The 16,821-nt window shown below is 47.4% G+C and overlaps 8 protein-coding genes across 11 annotated transcripts; 5 read left to right on the top strand and 3 right to left on the bottom strand.

Moving 5' to 3' along the window:
• Window positions 1-952: 952 nt before the first annotated feature.
• Window positions 953-2,301, top strand: PPTG_07265 (hypothetical protein; the record flags this gene model as incomplete). Its single annotated transcript, XM_008901435.1, has 4 exons — window positions 953-989; window positions 1,050-1,484; window positions 1,615-1,920; window positions 1,982-2,301. The coding sequence occupies 4 exons, from the start codon at window positions 953-955 to the stop codon at window positions 2,299-2,301; spliced, it is 1,098 nt and encodes a 365-aa protein (XP_008899683.1).
• A 1,079-nt stretch (window positions 2,302-3,380) lies between these two features.
• Window positions 3,381-4,010, top strand: PPTG_07264 (hypothetical protein; the record flags this gene model as incomplete). The annotated part of the gene is made up of 1 exon (XM_008901434.1): window positions 3,381-4,010. One exon carries the CDS (start codon window positions 3,381-3,383, stop codon window positions 4,008-4,010), a length of 630 nt encoding a protein of 209 aa, XP_008899682.1.
• A 1,243-nt stretch (window positions 4,011-5,253) lies between these two features.
• On the top strand, window positions 5,254-5,385 carry PPTG_22061 (hypothetical protein; the record flags this gene model as incomplete). The annotated part of the gene is made up of 1 exon (XM_008901668.1): window positions 5,254-5,385. The coding sequence occupies one exon, from the start codon at window positions 5,254-5,256 to the stop codon at window positions 5,383-5,385; it is 132 nt and encodes a 43-aa protein (XP_008899916.1).
• A 3,532-nt stretch (window positions 5,386-8,917) lies between these two features.
• On the top strand, window positions 8,918-9,884 carry PPTG_07263 (hypothetical protein). Of its 3 annotated transcripts, none has more exons than XM_008901433.1 (3): window positions 8,918-9,130; window positions 9,227-9,503; window positions 9,574-9,884. In XM_008901433.1, the coding sequence occupies exons 1-3, from the start codon at window positions 9,056-9,058 to the stop codon at window positions 9,627-9,629; spliced, it is 408 nt and encodes a 135-aa protein (XP_008899681.1). In that variant the 5' UTR covers window positions 8,918-9,055; the 3' UTR covers window positions 9,630-9,884. The 3 variants fall into 3 exon arrangements, with proteins under 3 accessions (XP_008899681.1, XP_008899679.1, XP_008899680.1); XM_008901431.1 differs by having other exon boundaries at window positions 9,198-9,503; XM_008901432.1 differs by lacking the exon at window positions 9,574-9,884 and having other exon boundaries at window positions 9,198-9,572.
• Window positions 9,502-11,037, bottom strand: PPTG_07262 (hypothetical protein). The gene is made up of 3 exons (XM_008901430.1): window positions 10,785-11,037; window positions 10,619-10,717; window positions 9,502-10,559 (listed from the first exon to the last, which is right to left on the bottom strand). Exons 1-3 carry the CDS (start codon window positions 10,850-10,852, stop codon window positions 9,707-9,709), a joined length of 1,020 nt encoding a protein of 339 aa, XP_008899678.1. The 5' UTR covers window positions 10,853-11,037; the 3' UTR covers window positions 9,502-9,706.
• Window positions 11,028-12,652, top strand: PPTG_07261. 2 transcript variants are annotated; one of them, XM_008901428.1, is made up of 3 exons: window positions 11,028-11,753; window positions 11,824-12,408; window positions 12,490-12,652. In XM_008901428.1, exons 1-3 carry the CDS (start codon window positions 11,148-11,150, stop codon window positions 12,559-12,561), a joined length of 1,263 nt encoding a protein of 420 aa, XP_008899676.1. In that variant the 5' UTR covers window positions 11,028-11,147; the 3' UTR covers window positions 12,562-12,652. The 2 variants fall into 2 exon arrangements, with proteins under 2 accessions (XP_008899676.1, XP_008899677.1); XM_008901429.1 differs by having other exon boundaries at window positions 11,824-12,652.
• Window positions 12,653-12,701: 49 nt separating this feature from the next.
• Window positions 12,702-14,428, bottom strand: PPTG_07260 (hypothetical protein; the record flags this gene model as incomplete). The annotated part of the gene is made up of 2 exons (XM_008901427.1): window positions 12,702-13,545; window positions 13,971-14,428. The coding sequence occupies 2 exons, from the start codon at window positions 14,426-14,428 to the stop codon at window positions 12,702-12,704; spliced, it is 1,302 nt and encodes a 433-aa protein (XP_008899675.1).
• A 927-nt stretch (window positions 14,429-15,355) lies between these two features.
• Window positions 15,356-15,960, bottom strand: PPTG_22060 (hypothetical protein; the record flags this gene model as incomplete). Its single annotated transcript, XM_008901667.1, has 2 exons — window positions 15,356-15,728; window positions 15,935-15,960. 2 exons carry the CDS (start codon window positions 15,958-15,960, stop codon window positions 15,356-15,358), a joined length of 399 nt encoding a protein of 132 aa, XP_008899915.1.
• Window positions 15,961-16,821: the final 861 nt, after the last annotated feature.

Below are 16,821 nucleotides of genomic sequence, written 5' to 3'. Positions count from 1 at the left end.
TTTGCTGGACCGGTATCTGTAGGTTATGTAATGTGTGAGGATTCTGGGTAAGTACGATCTATGGATGAACTCTGGGTTAAAACCCATAGTATTTTTGCTACGATAGCTTCGAATTGTACGCTACTGTAGCAGTATCGAAAGAGCATATGCTATGGCTGCGAAGTAGGCGCACTAGATGCGCCGACAAATGAAGTCCCAAAATTTGAACGTTTGTGTGAATGGATACCTGCTAGATTTTCCAGCTTCTTCGAGCGAAGCAGACTTTGTTTGTATTGCATAAAAGTATGAAATGGTCATATTTGATAGCTTACCCCGTCTCTCAGATACACCTTCTTTCACACGATAGCACCTCGCAAACTATCACAGACGTACTTAATCGAGACGGCGACGACACAAATAAAATTTATTTAGTTTAACCCCTCAAGCCCGACGTGCTGCATAATGCTGTTTAAGTATTTTTTGTTAACTTGCTTTTTGCACCAAAGGGGCTTTTTTGCTTTGTTTTTTTTTTGGGTTTTTTTTTCCTTTGCCAGTTGTTTTCCAATTTTTAGGTTAACCGGCTTTCTTAACTTGTTTTTTTCTGTTGCAATACCTAAACCTATCTGCAAGAGATAGTCCCCCATTTTTCCTAAATTTGAGACACTGATTTGCGATGTGTTTATCGGGATAGACGGGGAATACCTAACAGCAGCACGCCGACAAACGAACTTCTTTCTCATTTAGAAATTTGCGCGCCAAGGGCTCAAGTGCGATCAAGATGGTGATGCCGAGATGAAAAGTAGTCCATGACTGCGACGTAAGCTCACATGACTTGTCCTTCCGGTCGGTACGGCGAGAACTGAAGTCTCAAGGGTGGACAAACTAGCGACCGCCAAGCCGCAGCTTGGACGATCGGAACCGCTACATCCGCCCCGATTGCAGCGCCGATGGAGAGGAAGGTGTAGACTACTTCATGGGAGAAAGCGCTGTTCTCGAGTATTACGCTAACAGTACGTTTACTAATATGATGTAAAGTTAACTGTCCTCTAATTCTTTGCATATATGTACAGTGCTTCGCGCTCGCTCACGAACCCCTCGCCCAACGAACCCTGGTGATGCTGAGATAGCACCAGCTGCTCACGTTGTCCGAGAGACGTACGGCGCACTGATAGTAGGCACAGATGAACCAACTGGTACTTCTGCAACCCTTGTTCCAAGCACCGCTGGCCCTCCAGTGATCGCCACTGTGCCCGAAACCAGCGCTGGTTCACCAGCAACTCCTGAGCGTGGTCGACATACTTCGCGCTCAGCGCGACGTTCACTGGCAACAACGGAAAGCCCCATGGCATCCACACCACCACCGCGGCCAGTCTTGATCGCGACATCTCCTCACGTTAGCAGTGGTAGCACAGGATCAATCGATGAACACTCCGGATCCGACGTAGAAGCTCCAACCGACGACGCCTCCGCCGAATCCGCTGAAGAAGGCAGTGAATACGAGCCGGGTAAGCTGCATTCTATGCTGAATATTTTGTTGCATCCAATGGCGCATCTTATGGTGCATTGTATCCTGAATCATATACTGCATATAATACTGCATTGCTGACGTTTAGTGTGGTATGTAATTTTGAGCAGATTCTAACGAAGGAGGAGACTGTAGCCAGGAAGCTTTCAGCAACGAGTTGCTAGACGACAATGATGACACTCTCAATGACATTGGTGACGGAGATGAAGCAACCGCGTACGGGGCAATGGACTCCGGTGATGATGCGGAAAAAGATGACTTGGATGACGGAGAGGACAGTGATGAGGGCCGCACGGACACTTTCGCAATCGACGACGGACCTGAACCTGAACCTACCGAGCCTGATTTTGCTGCCGAAGAGCTTTTTGCTGAGCGCTTTTTGGATAGTTGTGGCGGTGAAGATCAAGTTCTGGCTGGTAATCTGAAGAACGACGTCGTAAGTGATATGTCTGCAAAATGGGTGGTAAGATGCTACAGAACCGGACACCTTCGAGTACCTGACGAGTCTATATCAGCCCGTGAACAACACGCAGAGTTACCCTGGGTTACGGAAAGGGTACTCAGCTCCTACTGGAGAAGCCCTACGCAATGCAGACTCACCGCTAGCACTCTTCTTTTTCTTTATGCCAGTGGCGTTATGGCAGCACATTGCCGTGTGTTCCAACGACTATGGACGTGAAATGGCTCCGCTGCGTTTGGATGAACCGTACAAGCAATATTGCAGCAAACAGCGGCTCAATCCGGACCTCCCGAAGAAGACAAAGCGTGAGATTCGGACAGAGATGGAAGGATCGTAGCCGATACAACCCCACGAGTTGTGCCGCTTTATCGGACTACTGCTTGCACGGACGATCGCCCCGAACCGTGAAAAACTTGCTCATCAGTGGAAGACGAACGACGAAGGAGCTATTCCACTTGGCGCTTTTGGATTCGTCTTGCGACGGGAGCGCTTTATGGAAATATCGCGCAACTTGCACTTCAATCCGAGCGGCGACCCACGCGCTGCAACGGACAGAGCCTGGAAGATTCGTAAAGTCGTCGAAGTGCTTCAAAGGACTTTCGAGAGGGGGTATGTGGCGCCTTCGCACTTGGCGTTTGACGAAGCAATGCTGCCTAGCCGTTCGGCGTTCAACAAGATTCGTGTCTCCATGAAGGATAAGCCCCACAAATGGGGTACTAAGCTCTTCATGCTATGCAGTGCTGTAACTGCGTACTGCATTCGGTACGTTTTTTTTTTTTGCCCTAAATTAATCTTATGATGCATAATGCAGACTAACATTGGATGATATGAAATTTTATGCCGCATATATACAGGTTTGAGGTATACTGCGGCAAGAAGCAGCACATTAGCGACGCACACACTACCGACATGAAGTCTGGACCGGCTGCGGTAGTGCGAAATCTTCTTGGAGTGTTTGGCTCGGATGCCCGCAAGGAAGGGATGCATCGCATAGTTGTCGATCGCTTTTACAGGTCAGTGGTATTGGCAATTCAACTTCTACTCATGGGATTTTACTGTGTTGGGACGATCATGACAAGCCGACTGGGCTATTGCAGGGATGTGATTGAGAAGAGGAAGACTCGTTCAGCTACCATTGATCGGGGCTCATTCAAATGCTCGAAGTCCAAGTTAGTACCGAACATCACCACCATCAGTTGGTGGGATTTGCGGCCGGTCCACTTCTTGTGTACAGGCGGGAGCCTCGAGATGGATCGTATAGTCCGCCAAGATCGAGCGGATCAAGTCGAAGTGCCGTGTCCACGAGTCGTGAAAGATTATCACGCCTTTATGGGAGGCGTGGACGTGCTTGATCAGCTGCGCCTGTAACGCTATTCAATCCAGCGGGCCGTACGATTCCGAAAATACTACAAGTCTATGGTGCTCGGGCTTATTGACTTGGCAATAGTAAATGGCTACATTGTACACAAGGCCTATCACAAACAGAAGCCCTCACGCCCATTGAGCCACGTGAAGTACATGAAGAAGCTGCACTTGCAGCTTCGCCAGCTGCGGGCGTCTGACATGTACGAAGGTAACACCTTCGGAACGCAGCATGGTTCAGGTGAGGATGCCACTGCACCAGCTGTCGTCGACACAGGAGAGGCTCTACACGCCCCCAAACAACTCGATGATTGGCGGAACAGGGACACACAACCGAAGCGTCGGCAGCGAGCGTGTAAGGTGTGCTGGCTCCTACGTGGCAGTGATAAACGTGCTACAACAACTGCCTCCTTCTGCGATGCGTGCAGCGAGTCGGGGCCGATATTCCTGTGCATGAAGCCTTGCCGGCAGATGCGCGGGGTGGCGATGACGTGCTGGGATATCTGGCATCGCGAGTGGAGGAATGGTAAGTTAGTTCCTGCTGATACCGGGAGAAGTATCAGAGTGCCCCCGAGCTGCCGAACCGACTGCAGGTTCCCCCTTCTACACCAAGTACACCAGTCGAACCTCTTACGCCTCTTGCTCCCGGCTAGCACAAGTAAACGACGTAGGATGAACATATAGTTGGTAAGATGCATATAAAGTTGAATATATGCGATTTAATGTTTAAAAAAATGCAGTTTGCGAACGTCTAACTTACAATGTCATAGGTAATGTATTCAGATAGTCCGGCTCTTACGAGCGATTTTTTTATACTTAGTTTGACTATGCGTGCTGGACACGCATCAACTGATTACCCAGAAGCCAGAGCAAGCGTCAATTGATTGCGCTAGCTCATTGGGACGACACCCCTTCTTTAAATATGAGGAATTGTATGGGAAGTTTTCAGTTTCTAATTTTGAAAATTTAAACTCTACGAAATGTATAAACCGGCACGCATGGCTCGTGTCTGTACTGCGTCTGTTTATAATACGGCCAATTCCGCTGCGTTATGCTGTTTCCTCCGCGTAGTTTCGAGCTACATATGCAGGTTACGTGCAGTTTAGCCATGTCCATGCTCATTCCCGCCCGACTACGACCAGCAACCCTACCCACCCACATCCCTTTGAATACAAACACCAAGTCAAATTATGGTGCATATGCAATATAAAAAACTAAAATTTATTCGGGCTGGAGGGGTTAAATTTCGAAGTGCACACCCCAAATCAGATTAATTGTACGATATCGTATCGATATCGTATCAGCGCCAAAACAGGGCTCTATCAACAAACTAGTGCTGCTATCGGCATGCTGACTGAGCAAACACCAAGATTCAGGACTTCACTTCGTCAACGAATGGCGGTTCATCGACTCGAAAACACACACACACACACACACACACACACACATACATACACACATGGACATGGTAAAGCCTCCGCGGTTTGTGGCATCAATATTCTAAGTTGCCTAAAGGTTGTAGGCGACAATTTGGAAGTGAAAGTTCACTGGAAGATTATTATGGATTACGACCTCTTTCGTGCTCCATACTTTGCCGAAAACTGCGGAGCAGAACTCATTTGTGAGATTTACAAACGACAATCACATTGTAAAATATTTTTGGAGTCTGTCTTGGTGTTTGGTGCTGCTCGTGAAGATCAGTCAAGAATGGTGAGTTCCAACCACTGAGTACTAGCCGGTATGCCATGGCGTTGGAGAGGAATATTTTTCCTCGCTTCTCTACTCGTAATCCAGTGAGTAGTTGCCATTGATTACGTGGGTGAAGTCGTTGTGCGGATTTTCGTGTTGCTATCAATGTTAAGAGTACACGTTAAGAGCCGTGCAGTTGATAGCAAGGGACGTAGAAGCTGGAACGTGATCAATAGGCATGGCTGAAGATTTGGACACGATTGAAAATAAGGATCTACCGATACGTCCACCTCTGACGGAGGAACGCTATGATGTCACAACGGGCGCCAGTGGCGTGGCTTCCATTGCGACAGGGGCAGTCGTGGTGTAGCGATTTCTAAGTAATCGATAAAGTGGCTACATTCAAGTTGCTCAAGCCACGAACGCTCGGTCATGCGACAGGTGGTGACTACGGTACAAGACATCCGGGATACGTCACTACAGTCCGCGTCAAAACTATATACGCACTTGAAAAATGAAGAATTCTCTTCTGGTAGTGCGAGTTAAATGTCAAGCTACGCGCTATAGTACGTGGATAACTGTTAAGAAGCAACCCTGAAAGCTTAACTAACCTAACAATTTTTTTTTTTCACAATCGAAAATATAACGGTAAGTGATCGCGTCAAAACTATATACGCACTTAACCAAATTTGAAATACCTAAAGCTAAAGTGGCTATTTTTGCAAATAAAGCAGCCCAATGGAAAGAGCTCAAAAAACGCCCTCTTGGGGCCATCACTATCAGCCAACACATCCAATTTTGATGCCGCGAGGGAAGCTTTTGACTGTGACGGATCGTGAGCGCATTAAAGGCTACAAGGAAGAAGGACTAAGTAATCGTGAGATCGCCCGACGCATTAAACGCGACGAGGGGGCCATTAGGAACTTCCTGAAGGCGTCCACACGGACACACCAGCCTAAGAAAGTGGGCAGACCATCGATTCTTCACGAGCGGGAGGCCAGGCAGATTTTTTGTCTAGCTGTTTCTCGCAACCTCCTGTCCTAGCTGTTTCTCGCAACCTCCTGTCCTGTCCTCCAAGAAGATCGCGGCCCTTTTCCCGTCCGCCCTAGTGTATCTACGGTCCTTCGTGTGCTACGGAGAAGTCCCTACGCCACCTTCTCAAAGAGAAAACCTGTTCCAGCGCTAAAGCTTTATCACAAGGTAGCTAGGGTAAAATTCGCGAAACAATTTGCGGATATTAGCAAGTATTGGAGACGTGTCGTATTAACTGACGAAAAGAAATTCAATTTGGACGGACCTGATGGCTACCGTTGTTACTGGCACGACGTCAGGGTGGCGCCGAAACTCATGTCGAAGCGAGTCAACGGTGGAGGAACCGTGATGATATGGGCTGGAGTGTCGATGTATGGAAACACTGACGTGGCTTTCCTCGAGGGGAGGCAGGATGCTGCTAAATACACGGCGACACTGCGAGAAAATTTGCTTCCTTACCTGGACAAACTTCGGCTAAAAATGGGCGATATTGAACCTATTTTCCAGCAGGATAATGCATCAATTCATGCGGCCAGGCTCACCAAGGCATTCCTTCGAGCTAAGAACGTCTCGACAATGGTGTGCCTGCCAAGAGCCCCGACTTCAACATCATCGAGAACGTGTGGGGACTCTTGGCCAGCCGAGTGTACGCAAATGGTCGTCAATTTGACACCCGGACTGAATTGAAGGCCTGCATCAAGACGGAATGGGCTCGCATTGAACAAGACTACATCAAGAAGTTGGTAAAAAAAAAAAAACGCACCTAAACGTTTGCACATGGCAATTGCTTTAAATGGAGCCACAGCACACTACTAGATGAATTTAAAATTATGCGTATATAGTTTTGACGCGATCACTTACCGTTATATTTTCGATTGTGAAAAAAAATCTTTTGTCAGGCAGGCTAAGCTTTCAGGGTCAATTTTAAATAGTTATCCACGTATTGTGACACTTAGAGTTAAATGAAACTCGCACTACCTGAAGAGAAATCTTCATTTATCAAGTGCGTATATAGTTTCGACGCGGACTGTACCAAACGCTCGTCGGGTCCGACTCTGACCAAGATGTCACTCAAGTCGGGAGGTTCGTATCGGTGAAGCTGGGTTCGCATTCAGCGGTCAAGAACTGACGGAATACAGTACTTCGAGTCGGTGACGGTTCGAATGGCTCTTCGGTGGGTACGACTAGCAGTTGAACGCTCGGCGGAGACATGAGAAGGCACAAGGACAGTTGAGGTAACTGTTGGCATGTGTAGCGATCCATAACGGATCATAGTTCACTTGATATTTGTAGACCTAAATAGGATTGCATAATAGGAAGAGCCCGAAAGGGCACCATAAATAACAGAACAGAATTTCCACTCAAACACACGAGCGGGGTCCGGCTTTAAGGTAAGCGTCTGGATAAGCTTGTTTTGGTGTGTTATGCCTGTCGGTGGACTCGAAGCTTACTAGCGAGGGTTCATCCGGCAAGACCAAGAGAGTGTGTGTATTGGCTGATTATATATCGGAAGTTTACGTGACGGCTTTATTGTGCCCATTTGCACGTGTTGGGGGGAGCAAGTTGCCTCCCATATATTCTTCCAGTCGAGTGTTGAACACTCGGCGCCCTCGTAAAAGGCTTATTCGTGCCTGGTACCCTTCCGCTGTTGGGACCTTGAGGATTCATAACACCTACTCGCTTTGCTCGTGCTAGTCGCGTCTTCTTAATCTTACTGGTTGGCCTATATAGACGATTTGCAGGTCCAGTCTGTCCCGGTGTAAGGCTGAGTCTGGGACTTTAGATCACACCTGAACGGTCGTTTACCGTTCTAGTAGACGTATTGTTGTGGGTTTATCCTACCTACACTAGTTGCTATAGTTCCCGTGGAAATTACTACACCACATTGATGTGCTCTTTTCATCACTTGCAAGTCCCACATAAAGAACCGACGCCAATGGAGATAAGATAGCAAGCGCCACACGAAGTAAGTTGCTGGAATGCTCCTGTTAAATTATGAACAGTCGATCTAACCTCGCCTATCTTTTCATCGATGTGCATTAATGTTTGTTATTGCTTTTGTTTAAGGTGATCAATCAAGTCAGGAATAACCTCGTTTAAACGCAATGCTTGGGGTGATTTTCCGTAACAATCTTTGCTTTCAGCTCCTCGCGTTGCAAGCTGTCCGGCGGATCTAGAACGACCCGCTCCAAGTAAAAGGATCGCCTATCCGGAGAAAACCCGGCAAGTGAGCGCATGGCATCCCGCGGTAGAGCATAAAGGTAACATCCCTCCATGGCATCATTATTCCATCTACCAAATCGCCTAATCTGTGCTTCTGTTGCACCAGCATATTCGGTCATTTTCGACCCAGAACCTCGCGCGGCGTGTGTCTTCGCCTTCGAGCGCATTCCAAGAGCAATGAATGCTTTCACAGTTGCGTCATAATGGGCTCGGTATGTTAATGGCGTTTTCGAATCTTTTCCGGACTTAAGTACTTTAATATCATACCATTGGTTAGGCTCCAATACATTAGGGATGGCTTCATTTTGGATACTCCATCTGAAGAAAAAAATACAAACCCAGAGCACCAACAGGACAAACCTCCAGGTTGCGATGCCGAATGCAAGATCCAAACTCGGGACAACCGTATAGGTTAGTCTTACGAGACCACGACATGTCGTGCTCCAGAACCACGCTAAATAGGTCAGGTAATTCGAGGTTGCGTGCCGATTCTCCTCTTAATAAGCATGCGTGACATAAGAAGTGGCTCTCGCGATTTCGTAAATCATATCCAGTGTTGAGATTCAGTTAAATACTAAACCCAGGAAGATAACCCTTGAATATCAAATATGTGATTTACATTAAAATTATTTTATTAAATTTTATGTACACGTGAGTGCAGTTTCTAAACTCGTTTCTATCGCGGGGAATCTGCACTATCATGAGCTCGGCCGCCGCCGCCGCCAAGACCCGCGCTTACGGGGACCTCCAGGAGGCCATTAGTACCAAGGACTGCTACTGCCTTAATGAAAACCCTAACAAGCCCTTCCGCAACCTCTTCATGGGCGACGACTCGCTCGTGCTCAAGTCAGATGCCGATGGTGCGAGTCCAACACGTATCATATCCAGCTTATATCTAACCTCCCGTTTGCTTACTACGTTTTTCAGAGCAACTGATGCTGTATCTGGAGTTTCAGGATGCCGTCAAAGTCTTCTCGCTTAACATTGTGGCGCCGCAAGGCGAGGAGGCCCCTCGCGTCATTAAACTGTATGTGAACCGCCCCCACCTGGGATTTTCTGACGCTGGAGATGTGGATCCCACGCAGACCATCGAACTTAAAGACGAAGATCTCCTTCCCGAGAACGACGTGGAACTGCGCTTCGTTAAGTTCCAGCGCGTAAAGAGCCTCACCGTCTTCGTGGAGGAGAACAACGGCGCTGAGGAGACTGTCATCTCTAGCCTCAAATTCTTTGGTACGTTATTGCAAGATTTGCAGTGAAATGTGGACGAATTAATGGATATTTTTATTTACTGGCACTCAAGGCGAGCGTCTGGCCGGTACCAACATGAACGAGCTCAAGAAGATCAGCGACGAATAAGAAAAATGACCTTTTCAAGTCTCGCGTTCCCAAATTTCGCGAGATGCACCCATTTTTCATCTGATATATATTTCATTTTACACGTCGAAGCGGTCATTCGCTAGCACTTTGCTCTTGTTGCCTCCATATGTCAAATAGAACGGAGTATCTGGATATCGTCCTAGTGTAGTCAGCTGTGGCAACAGGTCGCGCTTGTTGCGAGGCACTCCTCGTTTCTTATAGGGATTCCGCCACTCGTCCACATATTCAGTGCCAGAGTTAATACCCGGGGCATTACGCTTCCGAGCCACGTCTTGCTCTGGATTGTAGACAGCTGCAAAGTCTGAACTGCCGATACGTCGAAGTTTATGATACTTCGTTTGCTTGCGTTTCTCTTGTTGTATAGCATCGTAGGGACCGGTAGCTTGCAGTGTAGTTTTGTTTGAAGGTGGGTACGGCGCTAACCTCGACGGTGGTCGGGCATTAGCAAGCCTTGACGTCACCACCCGATGAGCATTTTCGCGTATATGGCTCTCTACTGGAACACCGAAACTTGTGGCGGTCGCTGCTTGCGTGGGCGAGTTGAAGATGCCCGCGACCGCACGAGTACTCACCAAGTGGTGGAGATCTTGAGTGATCTTCACAAGTTCCTCTCTTGCTGCCTTTTCGGTGTCTAATTTTTCCTGTTCTTGCTGTTTGCGGAGATTCTCGTCTAACATACGACGCATGGTATCCCCCTTGGCTGCAAGCTCACTAATGTAAGCTTTGCGTTTTCGGAAATCCAGACGACGTGTCCGACTTTGGACTCCTCGTGCAATTTTCTGAATGACTACAGCGTAGAAATCCAATACTACACGGCGATGTGTTCGCTCCACGTCAGCGCGTAGACGTTTACACTGTTGTCGTGCAAGGTGTCCGCGAAACACGCGCGAGATCGTAAGTTCGGCATCCCTGTAAACAATTGGAATTAAAGCTCAATAAAGAGTGAATATAGAGGTGAAGACGCTTACGTTTGGGCAGTCACAGCAGCGCGAACACGCTGTCCTCGGAAGAGGCGCTGGATGTGCGTTGCTGCGGTGCGCTCAGTATCAGCTTGGGCCTCAGCGTCACTACAGATACAAACAGAGTTAGAGACCGACTCACATAACACTGAGTACACGTCGAGCTATAACGCACTCGAGAAGCTTCTGTAGACGCATAAGTGTGGTGTCTCTGCTCTTCCAGACATCGTAGAAGAGCGCCATGTGTGCGCTGATCACTCAAAAACGTCGATAGCAGAGAGCGGCTTCTGGAAAACAAATACAGATTTAGAGCATCTGCGAAGATAAACAGAGCCAAATATAGGGGTAAGTATGCTGAGAATTTATGGAGTCGATAGAGAAATGATAAGGTACGCCACTCAGTGGCATTAGCGTATGTTGCAGCTGCCCAAGACCGTACGGGTGTCTAAGGCAACAGCATATGATCACAACCCACGCGCTCTGCATTCTGATTGGCCGAGCACTTCAACTTGACTGGCCACCTCGTCCCATGTAACGGATGCGATCGAAAGGGACGAGAAGTGTGGAGACTATTATTCTGCTGCGGTGTGGCATGGAACTATTCGCGACTTTGAACGTCCGTCGCGTCGAGGACCAGCGAGCGATTGAGCGAGTCATGGCGTCTCGAGATAAGCGCTGGCTGGCAAGTTTAGGGCTCAAGGGATCGCGCACCTCTCAGTTGTCGTGTGACGGATTGGCGGAAGTGGAACAGGCGGATCCGGACGCAGAGATGGCAGCTCTGGACGAGGAGATGGTGGATATGGCCTTGAACACGCCAGCGGAGAACGAACGGCCTGTTCAATTAAGTATGAGACTCATCCGAGAAAGTTGTGCAGTGTCCAAGAAGTCCACGCGACGGACTCGAAGCTCAGAGCACGAAGACAAGGAGGTTGAGGCGATATTGCGCAAGAAAATACTGCGGTTGGATTGGCTAGACATTGGTAAGATCGAGAACTTGGACGCCTTCACACACGTGGAGGAGCTGTATCTCCAGTACAACCTGATCGAAAACATCGAAGGCTTTGACGATCATAACCTGCTCACGTTCCTTGCTCTTGCGGGCAACCGAATCCGAGAAGTTAAGAACCTCAAGCACCTGCACAATGTACGTCGTTCGTTATGATACTGGTTAAATAATGCTAGAATGTTATACTGACCTGTGGGTACGATTGCAGCTCAAGTTTCTAGATCTGTCGATGAACTACATCGAGGACTTTGATGTCGGCGAGTTCCCTAAATCTCTTCGTGTCCTCAGACTCACTGGGAACCCGTTCGTACGTCATATGCCCGCTTACGCACAACTCTTTTTCGAGCGACTACCCAACCTCATGCAAGTGGACCAATTCCGACGATCCTCAACAGAAAAGGCCCCATTATCAGCGTTGTCAACACAGAGCGAAACCTCAGCACCAGACAACGCAGCCGTGTTGCCTCTCCCTTCACCAATGGTCGAGAACCGCGCATTAATGGAGCTACCACACAACGAGCAGGACCTACACGAGAAGCAGGAAGGATTCGAAGCAGATAACAGTGTGTTCAATCTTGCAGACTATGAGAAGCAAAGCAGCGATCGGATGTCCAAGTGGAAGACGCAATTGACAGAGCTGACGTCGCGAACAAGAGAGCAATTAGCTGAAAGTGGCGAGTCTATCAAAGCCGACACAAGCACCAGATTTCACGAAAGACGCAGCCTCGTATTATCACGAGCCCGAAGAGCGACAGATGCAGCTCTCGTCGACGCTGCGAGTCACTTTAAACAGGTGCGCATGCGTGTTCGAACAAGTAAAAAGATAGTAAAGCGCCCAGCAACAAGCTAACGCGTGTACCCGTTGTCTTCGTAGATGGAATTAGCGCATCAAGACTGGCACAATAGTCAGCAAAGACAACCGACAACCTCGCAAGTCAGTTACTAACACGTCGAAAAAAAGAAGTTGGATATTCCATAGCATGTAAAAAGAATTAAACAAAAACAAAAGGCATCCCTTGTAAAAAAAAAAAAAAAAAAAAAAACCAGAAATCTCCCGAAACTAAAATAGGGATCAGAAAATAAGGTTTAGAGTTGAATGGCGAAGCTTGTGTCGCATGGAGTGGCTTGCGGGACGTACTCAGCCAGAGTTCGTAGATGCAGCGTGAATTGTTCAAGAGTGAGATGTCGTGCATTCTGCACGTGTACGCTCTTAGCGACGACGTATGGTGCCGCCTTGTAGGCGTCGCCACAGGCTGCGATGTCCGTTTGGTGCGGACTCACTACTACCAGTCCGAACTTGCCCATTATCGGATCAAAGATCCTCTGTGGAGCTCCACCAAACAGTCGATCCCGACACAAACTTTGCAGTAAATTGACTCTCCACGCGGCTTTATCCGCTGCAGATTGGAACCTGGTTGGAGCTCCAATGACGTGAACGCTGGTCATCATAGTCGTGCTGCCGAGACAATAGGCCAGTCTCGGGAAGAAGGTTTTGCACATGGCTTCGACGAACTGTACGCCCTCTTCGCTGACAATGAAGAGTGGACCGTACGCCGACACTGAATTGAGCAGTTGAATGAGATCTTGCTCGACTGAGGCAAGTGCTGCTTGGAGGTTTGGAGTGCGTAGAACTCGCTGTTTGGCAGCTTGGAGAGCTGATACTGACGGCCTAAGTCCGAGATGCTGACGCATCCACTTCGTTGGGACTAGGACATTCTCCCAGCACATGACGAAGGCGTTGGGTAGACCGTTGACGGGTCGATTGGTAGCCGGATACTCGTACAGATCGCTGGAGTAGGTGGATACATCCATAGAGAAGGACGAGATCATGGCTTGGGACATTATATTATTGGCATTTATTGCTGGTCTGGGACGCAGACAGCCCAGCGGGTCGTTGGCAAGAAGGAAGTCCAGTACATCGGGGTTCATCCTGGCAGGCAAGTTGGAGAATGTCGGAAGATCGCGACTGTTGTCACGGGACGGACGCTGGTTGGTCAATTATACGTGTTCTGATTGGAAGATATTATTTTTGTGCAGTTGGGCGGGGTAAATGATGGTCTTAGTCCGTATCTTACTATTTATTTTACCCACACGAACTGAAAGGTAAAATCGACACCGTAATGTTGTAGGGTGAACTGGAGAATGAATAAAATCCATACAAACAATCGACTCTGCAGCTGGACGACGTGGGGAATGCTAGTGATACAGTGTCGACAGGTTTAATTTGCGTTTGAGTGCAAAATGCAGCATCACAAACGAAAGAACTTCCGGTGATACGTAGATAATAAGACTCGTAATCATAGTTCCAAGTTGTCCAGGTACCATATCGCGTGTATGCAGGTAGTATTTGTGTACCGGAGCTGACACAGTATCGTCAAATACACACCAAAGAGCATGGGTATTGCACACTCGACATACTCGACTAGTGCGTGATATTCACACTGAAATAGCAATTCCAGCATACCTTCCACTAACGTAATGCGTTGCTCCTCGAGAGAAAGTTTATGAGTCGTTGACTGTTTCGATAATAATTCATTCGACTCGAATGGCCCGATAATATCTGAGTTGTGCTTTGGTTGTTTGATATCCGAGTTAGGGTGAATACTCACTGACCCGCGGGTCCAAATTCTAGTTCTAGAAGCCACTCGAGAAGCTATTCGATTTCCACGAGACAGGAATGCTATCTGGTGGTTGAGTAGGGAGTTTAATACCCGCTCATTTTCAGCTCCAAGGTTCAGCGTAAACGTAGAACAAATACGAATCATCTTCCCGTTCTTCGTCTCGAAGACCCGGATATGCCCAGTAATAGTCATCGCTGCCGTAAAAAGCTCAATCGGTGCATTGCTATCACCTTCTGGCAGTAATTCTGGTTGTTGTATTTGTTGATGGCTCACCCGGGTGCGATTAAGCACGGAATAAAACGATATGGCTCCGTTTAAAGCATCGACAGATATGATGAAGATCGTCGCTAACGTCGACTTCGCTGTCTACATACATGTTGAGATATACAGCGCATTAAACACGTCGATAGAAAACACTGCTATACGAGGGACGTAGTCTTCCAAGTGAGAGGATGGCCAGGCTACAATATTTTTCATGATCAGCTTGATGAGAGGAAGTAATAATACGATTCCGGCACGATTGTTAGGAGTCGTGTGGAGGTAAATACTGCAGAAAGCTTGGATAAATGATTGCAATTGTTGCTTCGGTTACCAAAACGTAGAGTTGACCTTTCAACTCGGTACTCAAGCCTAGATTCTCCTTGAATGTTCGGATACCAATTGTAAATATCAGGACTGCCACGAAAATAACGAAACATGGTCCGATTCCGACGACAATCATTTGCTACTTTGAAACTAATTCCACAAATGGAACCCGGAACACCCACCTCCGAAATTAGCATTGTCAATAACATAATTTCCGAAAATAACAGTAAATTATTTATTTCATCTGAAATGCACCGTTCAACAGATTATTCATTTCGGGAAAAGGGAATATTGCATTATTGATGGGAAGCAATGCCTAACATTATTTTTCAAGAAGATTTCCTTGACGTTCGCACCGCAGTAATAAGGTTTCGATGCAATACTTCATGTTCTTTGTCGCAAAATTGAGTGTCTAATGCGGAAAAGGAAAGCTGCGCTGTAACCTTTACTGCTGCTGCGACAAGAGGAGCTCACATTGCATCAATAATCCAATTATTGCTTGAGTTTTGAATTAACTGACAACAAGTAGCTAGGTTACGATGGGGTACGGTCTCCAGCTGCGGTATTCACACTGGGTTTTTGTAACAGGAACGTGACCATGTCGAGTTGCATGAGATAGGATTTCTCCAATCGATCCATAGCCTGACGAACATTCTCGTCAAGTCCTCGAAGCTGCGGTAGGAACTGAGCATACGCTAGTGCAGCTACAAGATGCTCCAGGTTTTCGTCTCGCAGTATTTGCCGTGGTAGACGGAGATGCGTTAAACGTGGCAATGTAGCCAACTCTCGCAACAATACAGACGTCGGTACACGCGCATGGGAGAGATCCAAACGTTGCAGGGTACAGCTCTGCGTGCTCGCGAGTGTGCGTACCCAAGAAGAAGATGCAGTAGATGGCGCTACGACGCTGACAAAGCGCTCAGATCGAAGCTTACTCTCTTCCAAAGTCAAATGAAGATTCAATAGATCGTACACCTTGTCGTTCTGGACTCTCTGGACTTTATTTCCAAAACAAGAAAGAATAAAATCGAGGATGTATAATGCAATCATCCAGTAAGAAAAAACCGGAACGTTTTAGAACCTACGAAAATGAGAGAGGTTTTTTAATCTAACCCTGATCCAGCGGGAATGGACGCCATGGCACCCGAATCACCAAATCCCTCCCTCGACGAAGAAAACATGCTGCTAAGCGAAAAACCCTACGTAATGAAGTAGAAACGGCCTAATATATATATAAATATGCACATTTCCTACATGCCTCTCTGTTGGCCTACCGGTGAATGTCCACCAGAGAGCCATTTGAGTGGCCAACAGTCTCGTGACTTTCGGATTTACTCCGGAGCCATCATTGTACACTTCGCACAACATTCCAGCGGACCGCCATCCGCATTTTCATGTTGTTAAGTTTTTTGGGACGTACTAAAGTCTATCATGGTATAGCAGGTTGACTAACCTGGCTATAATAATGATACAATCAATTAAGAGCGGGTTCACTCTCGTCCAACTCGCATTTTTCGTTACAGAAGATTTCTGGATGCAATCTAACCACATTCACGCAGCAGCAGCAGCGGCCCACCTTATTAAAATATCAGGAGGGTGGGCGTTCATTTCCTACACTCGCTGTAGTAGTTCTCGTTACTTGGAAATAAGTGTATTCCCTGCTAATAAGTCAAAGACGATCTTATCCATATAGTTCATTTGTCAAGCAATGGTGGTGCCCACAAACGTGTAGCATCATCAGAATGCTGTAAGTTTATTTAGTACAATGACCTCGAGAATAAACGTAATACGTCCACCTAGGTGCTTGACGGATACCTTTTTTAATTACAAGATTCTTGAATATTATACATCGATATAAATTGGACGAACAGGAATTTATGCTCGTCTACCAGCAGCTACGTTTTGACAGCAAGGGCAGAGGTAGCGGTCACATCTACAGCTACAGCTAATACAATGACGACTCTGGCGAGTTTTATTGCACGTTCATTCGTGGAAGCCTG

This window comes from Phytophthora parasitica (assembly GCF_000247585.1).
Source record: "Phytophthora parasitica INRA-310 unplaced genomic scaffold supercont2.11, whole genome shotgun sequence".
Taxonomy (NCBI): domain Eukaryota; phylum Oomycota; class Peronosporomycetes; order Peronosporales; family Peronosporaceae; genus Phytophthora; species Phytophthora nicotianae.
The sequence above is the reverse complement of the archived record's forward strand: the minus strand, read 5'-3'. Positions and strand labels throughout refer to the sequence as shown.

Excerpts from the sequence above, each read along its gene's own strand:
- PPTG_07263 (XM_008901431.1), top strand. The coding sequence starts at position 8,971 with ATGAGCTCGGCCGCCGCCGCCGCCAAGACCCGCGCTTACGGGGACCTC. Across the intron at positions 9,131-9,197 it reads GCTCAAGTCAGATGCCGATG|AGCAACTGATGCTGTATCTG; the intron begins GTGCGAGTCCAA and ends TACGTTTTTCAG. Across the intron at positions 9,504-9,573 it reads CTCTAGCCTCAAATTCTTTG|GCGAGCGTCTGGCCGGTACC; the intron begins GTACGTTATTGC and ends CTGGCACTCAAG.
- PPTG_07262 (XM_008901430.1), bottom strand. The coding sequence starts at position 10,852 with ATGGCGCTCTTCTACGATGTCTGGAAGAGCAGAGACACCACACTTATG. Across the intron at positions 10,718-10,784 it reads CGTCTACAGAAGCTTCTCGA|TGACGCTGAGGCCCAAGCTG; the intron begins GTGCGTTATAGC and ends TTGTATCTGTAG. Across the intron at positions 10,560-10,618 it reads GCTGCTGTGACTGCCCAAAC|GGATGCCGAACTTACGATCT; the intron begins GTAAGCGTCTTC and ends AATTGTTTACAG.
- PPTG_07261 (XM_008901428.1), top strand. The coding sequence starts at position 11,148 with ATGCGATCGAAAGGGACGAGAAGTGTGGAGACTATTATTCTGCTGCGG. Across the intron at positions 11,754-11,823 it reads ACCTCAAGCACCTGCACAAT|CTCAAGTTTCTAGATCTGTC; the intron begins GTACGTCGTTCG and ends GTACGATTGCAG. Across the intron at positions 12,409-12,489 it reads CTGCGAGTCACTTTAAACAG|ATGGAATTAGCGCATCAAGA; the intron begins GTGCGCATGCGT and ends TTGTCTTCGTAG.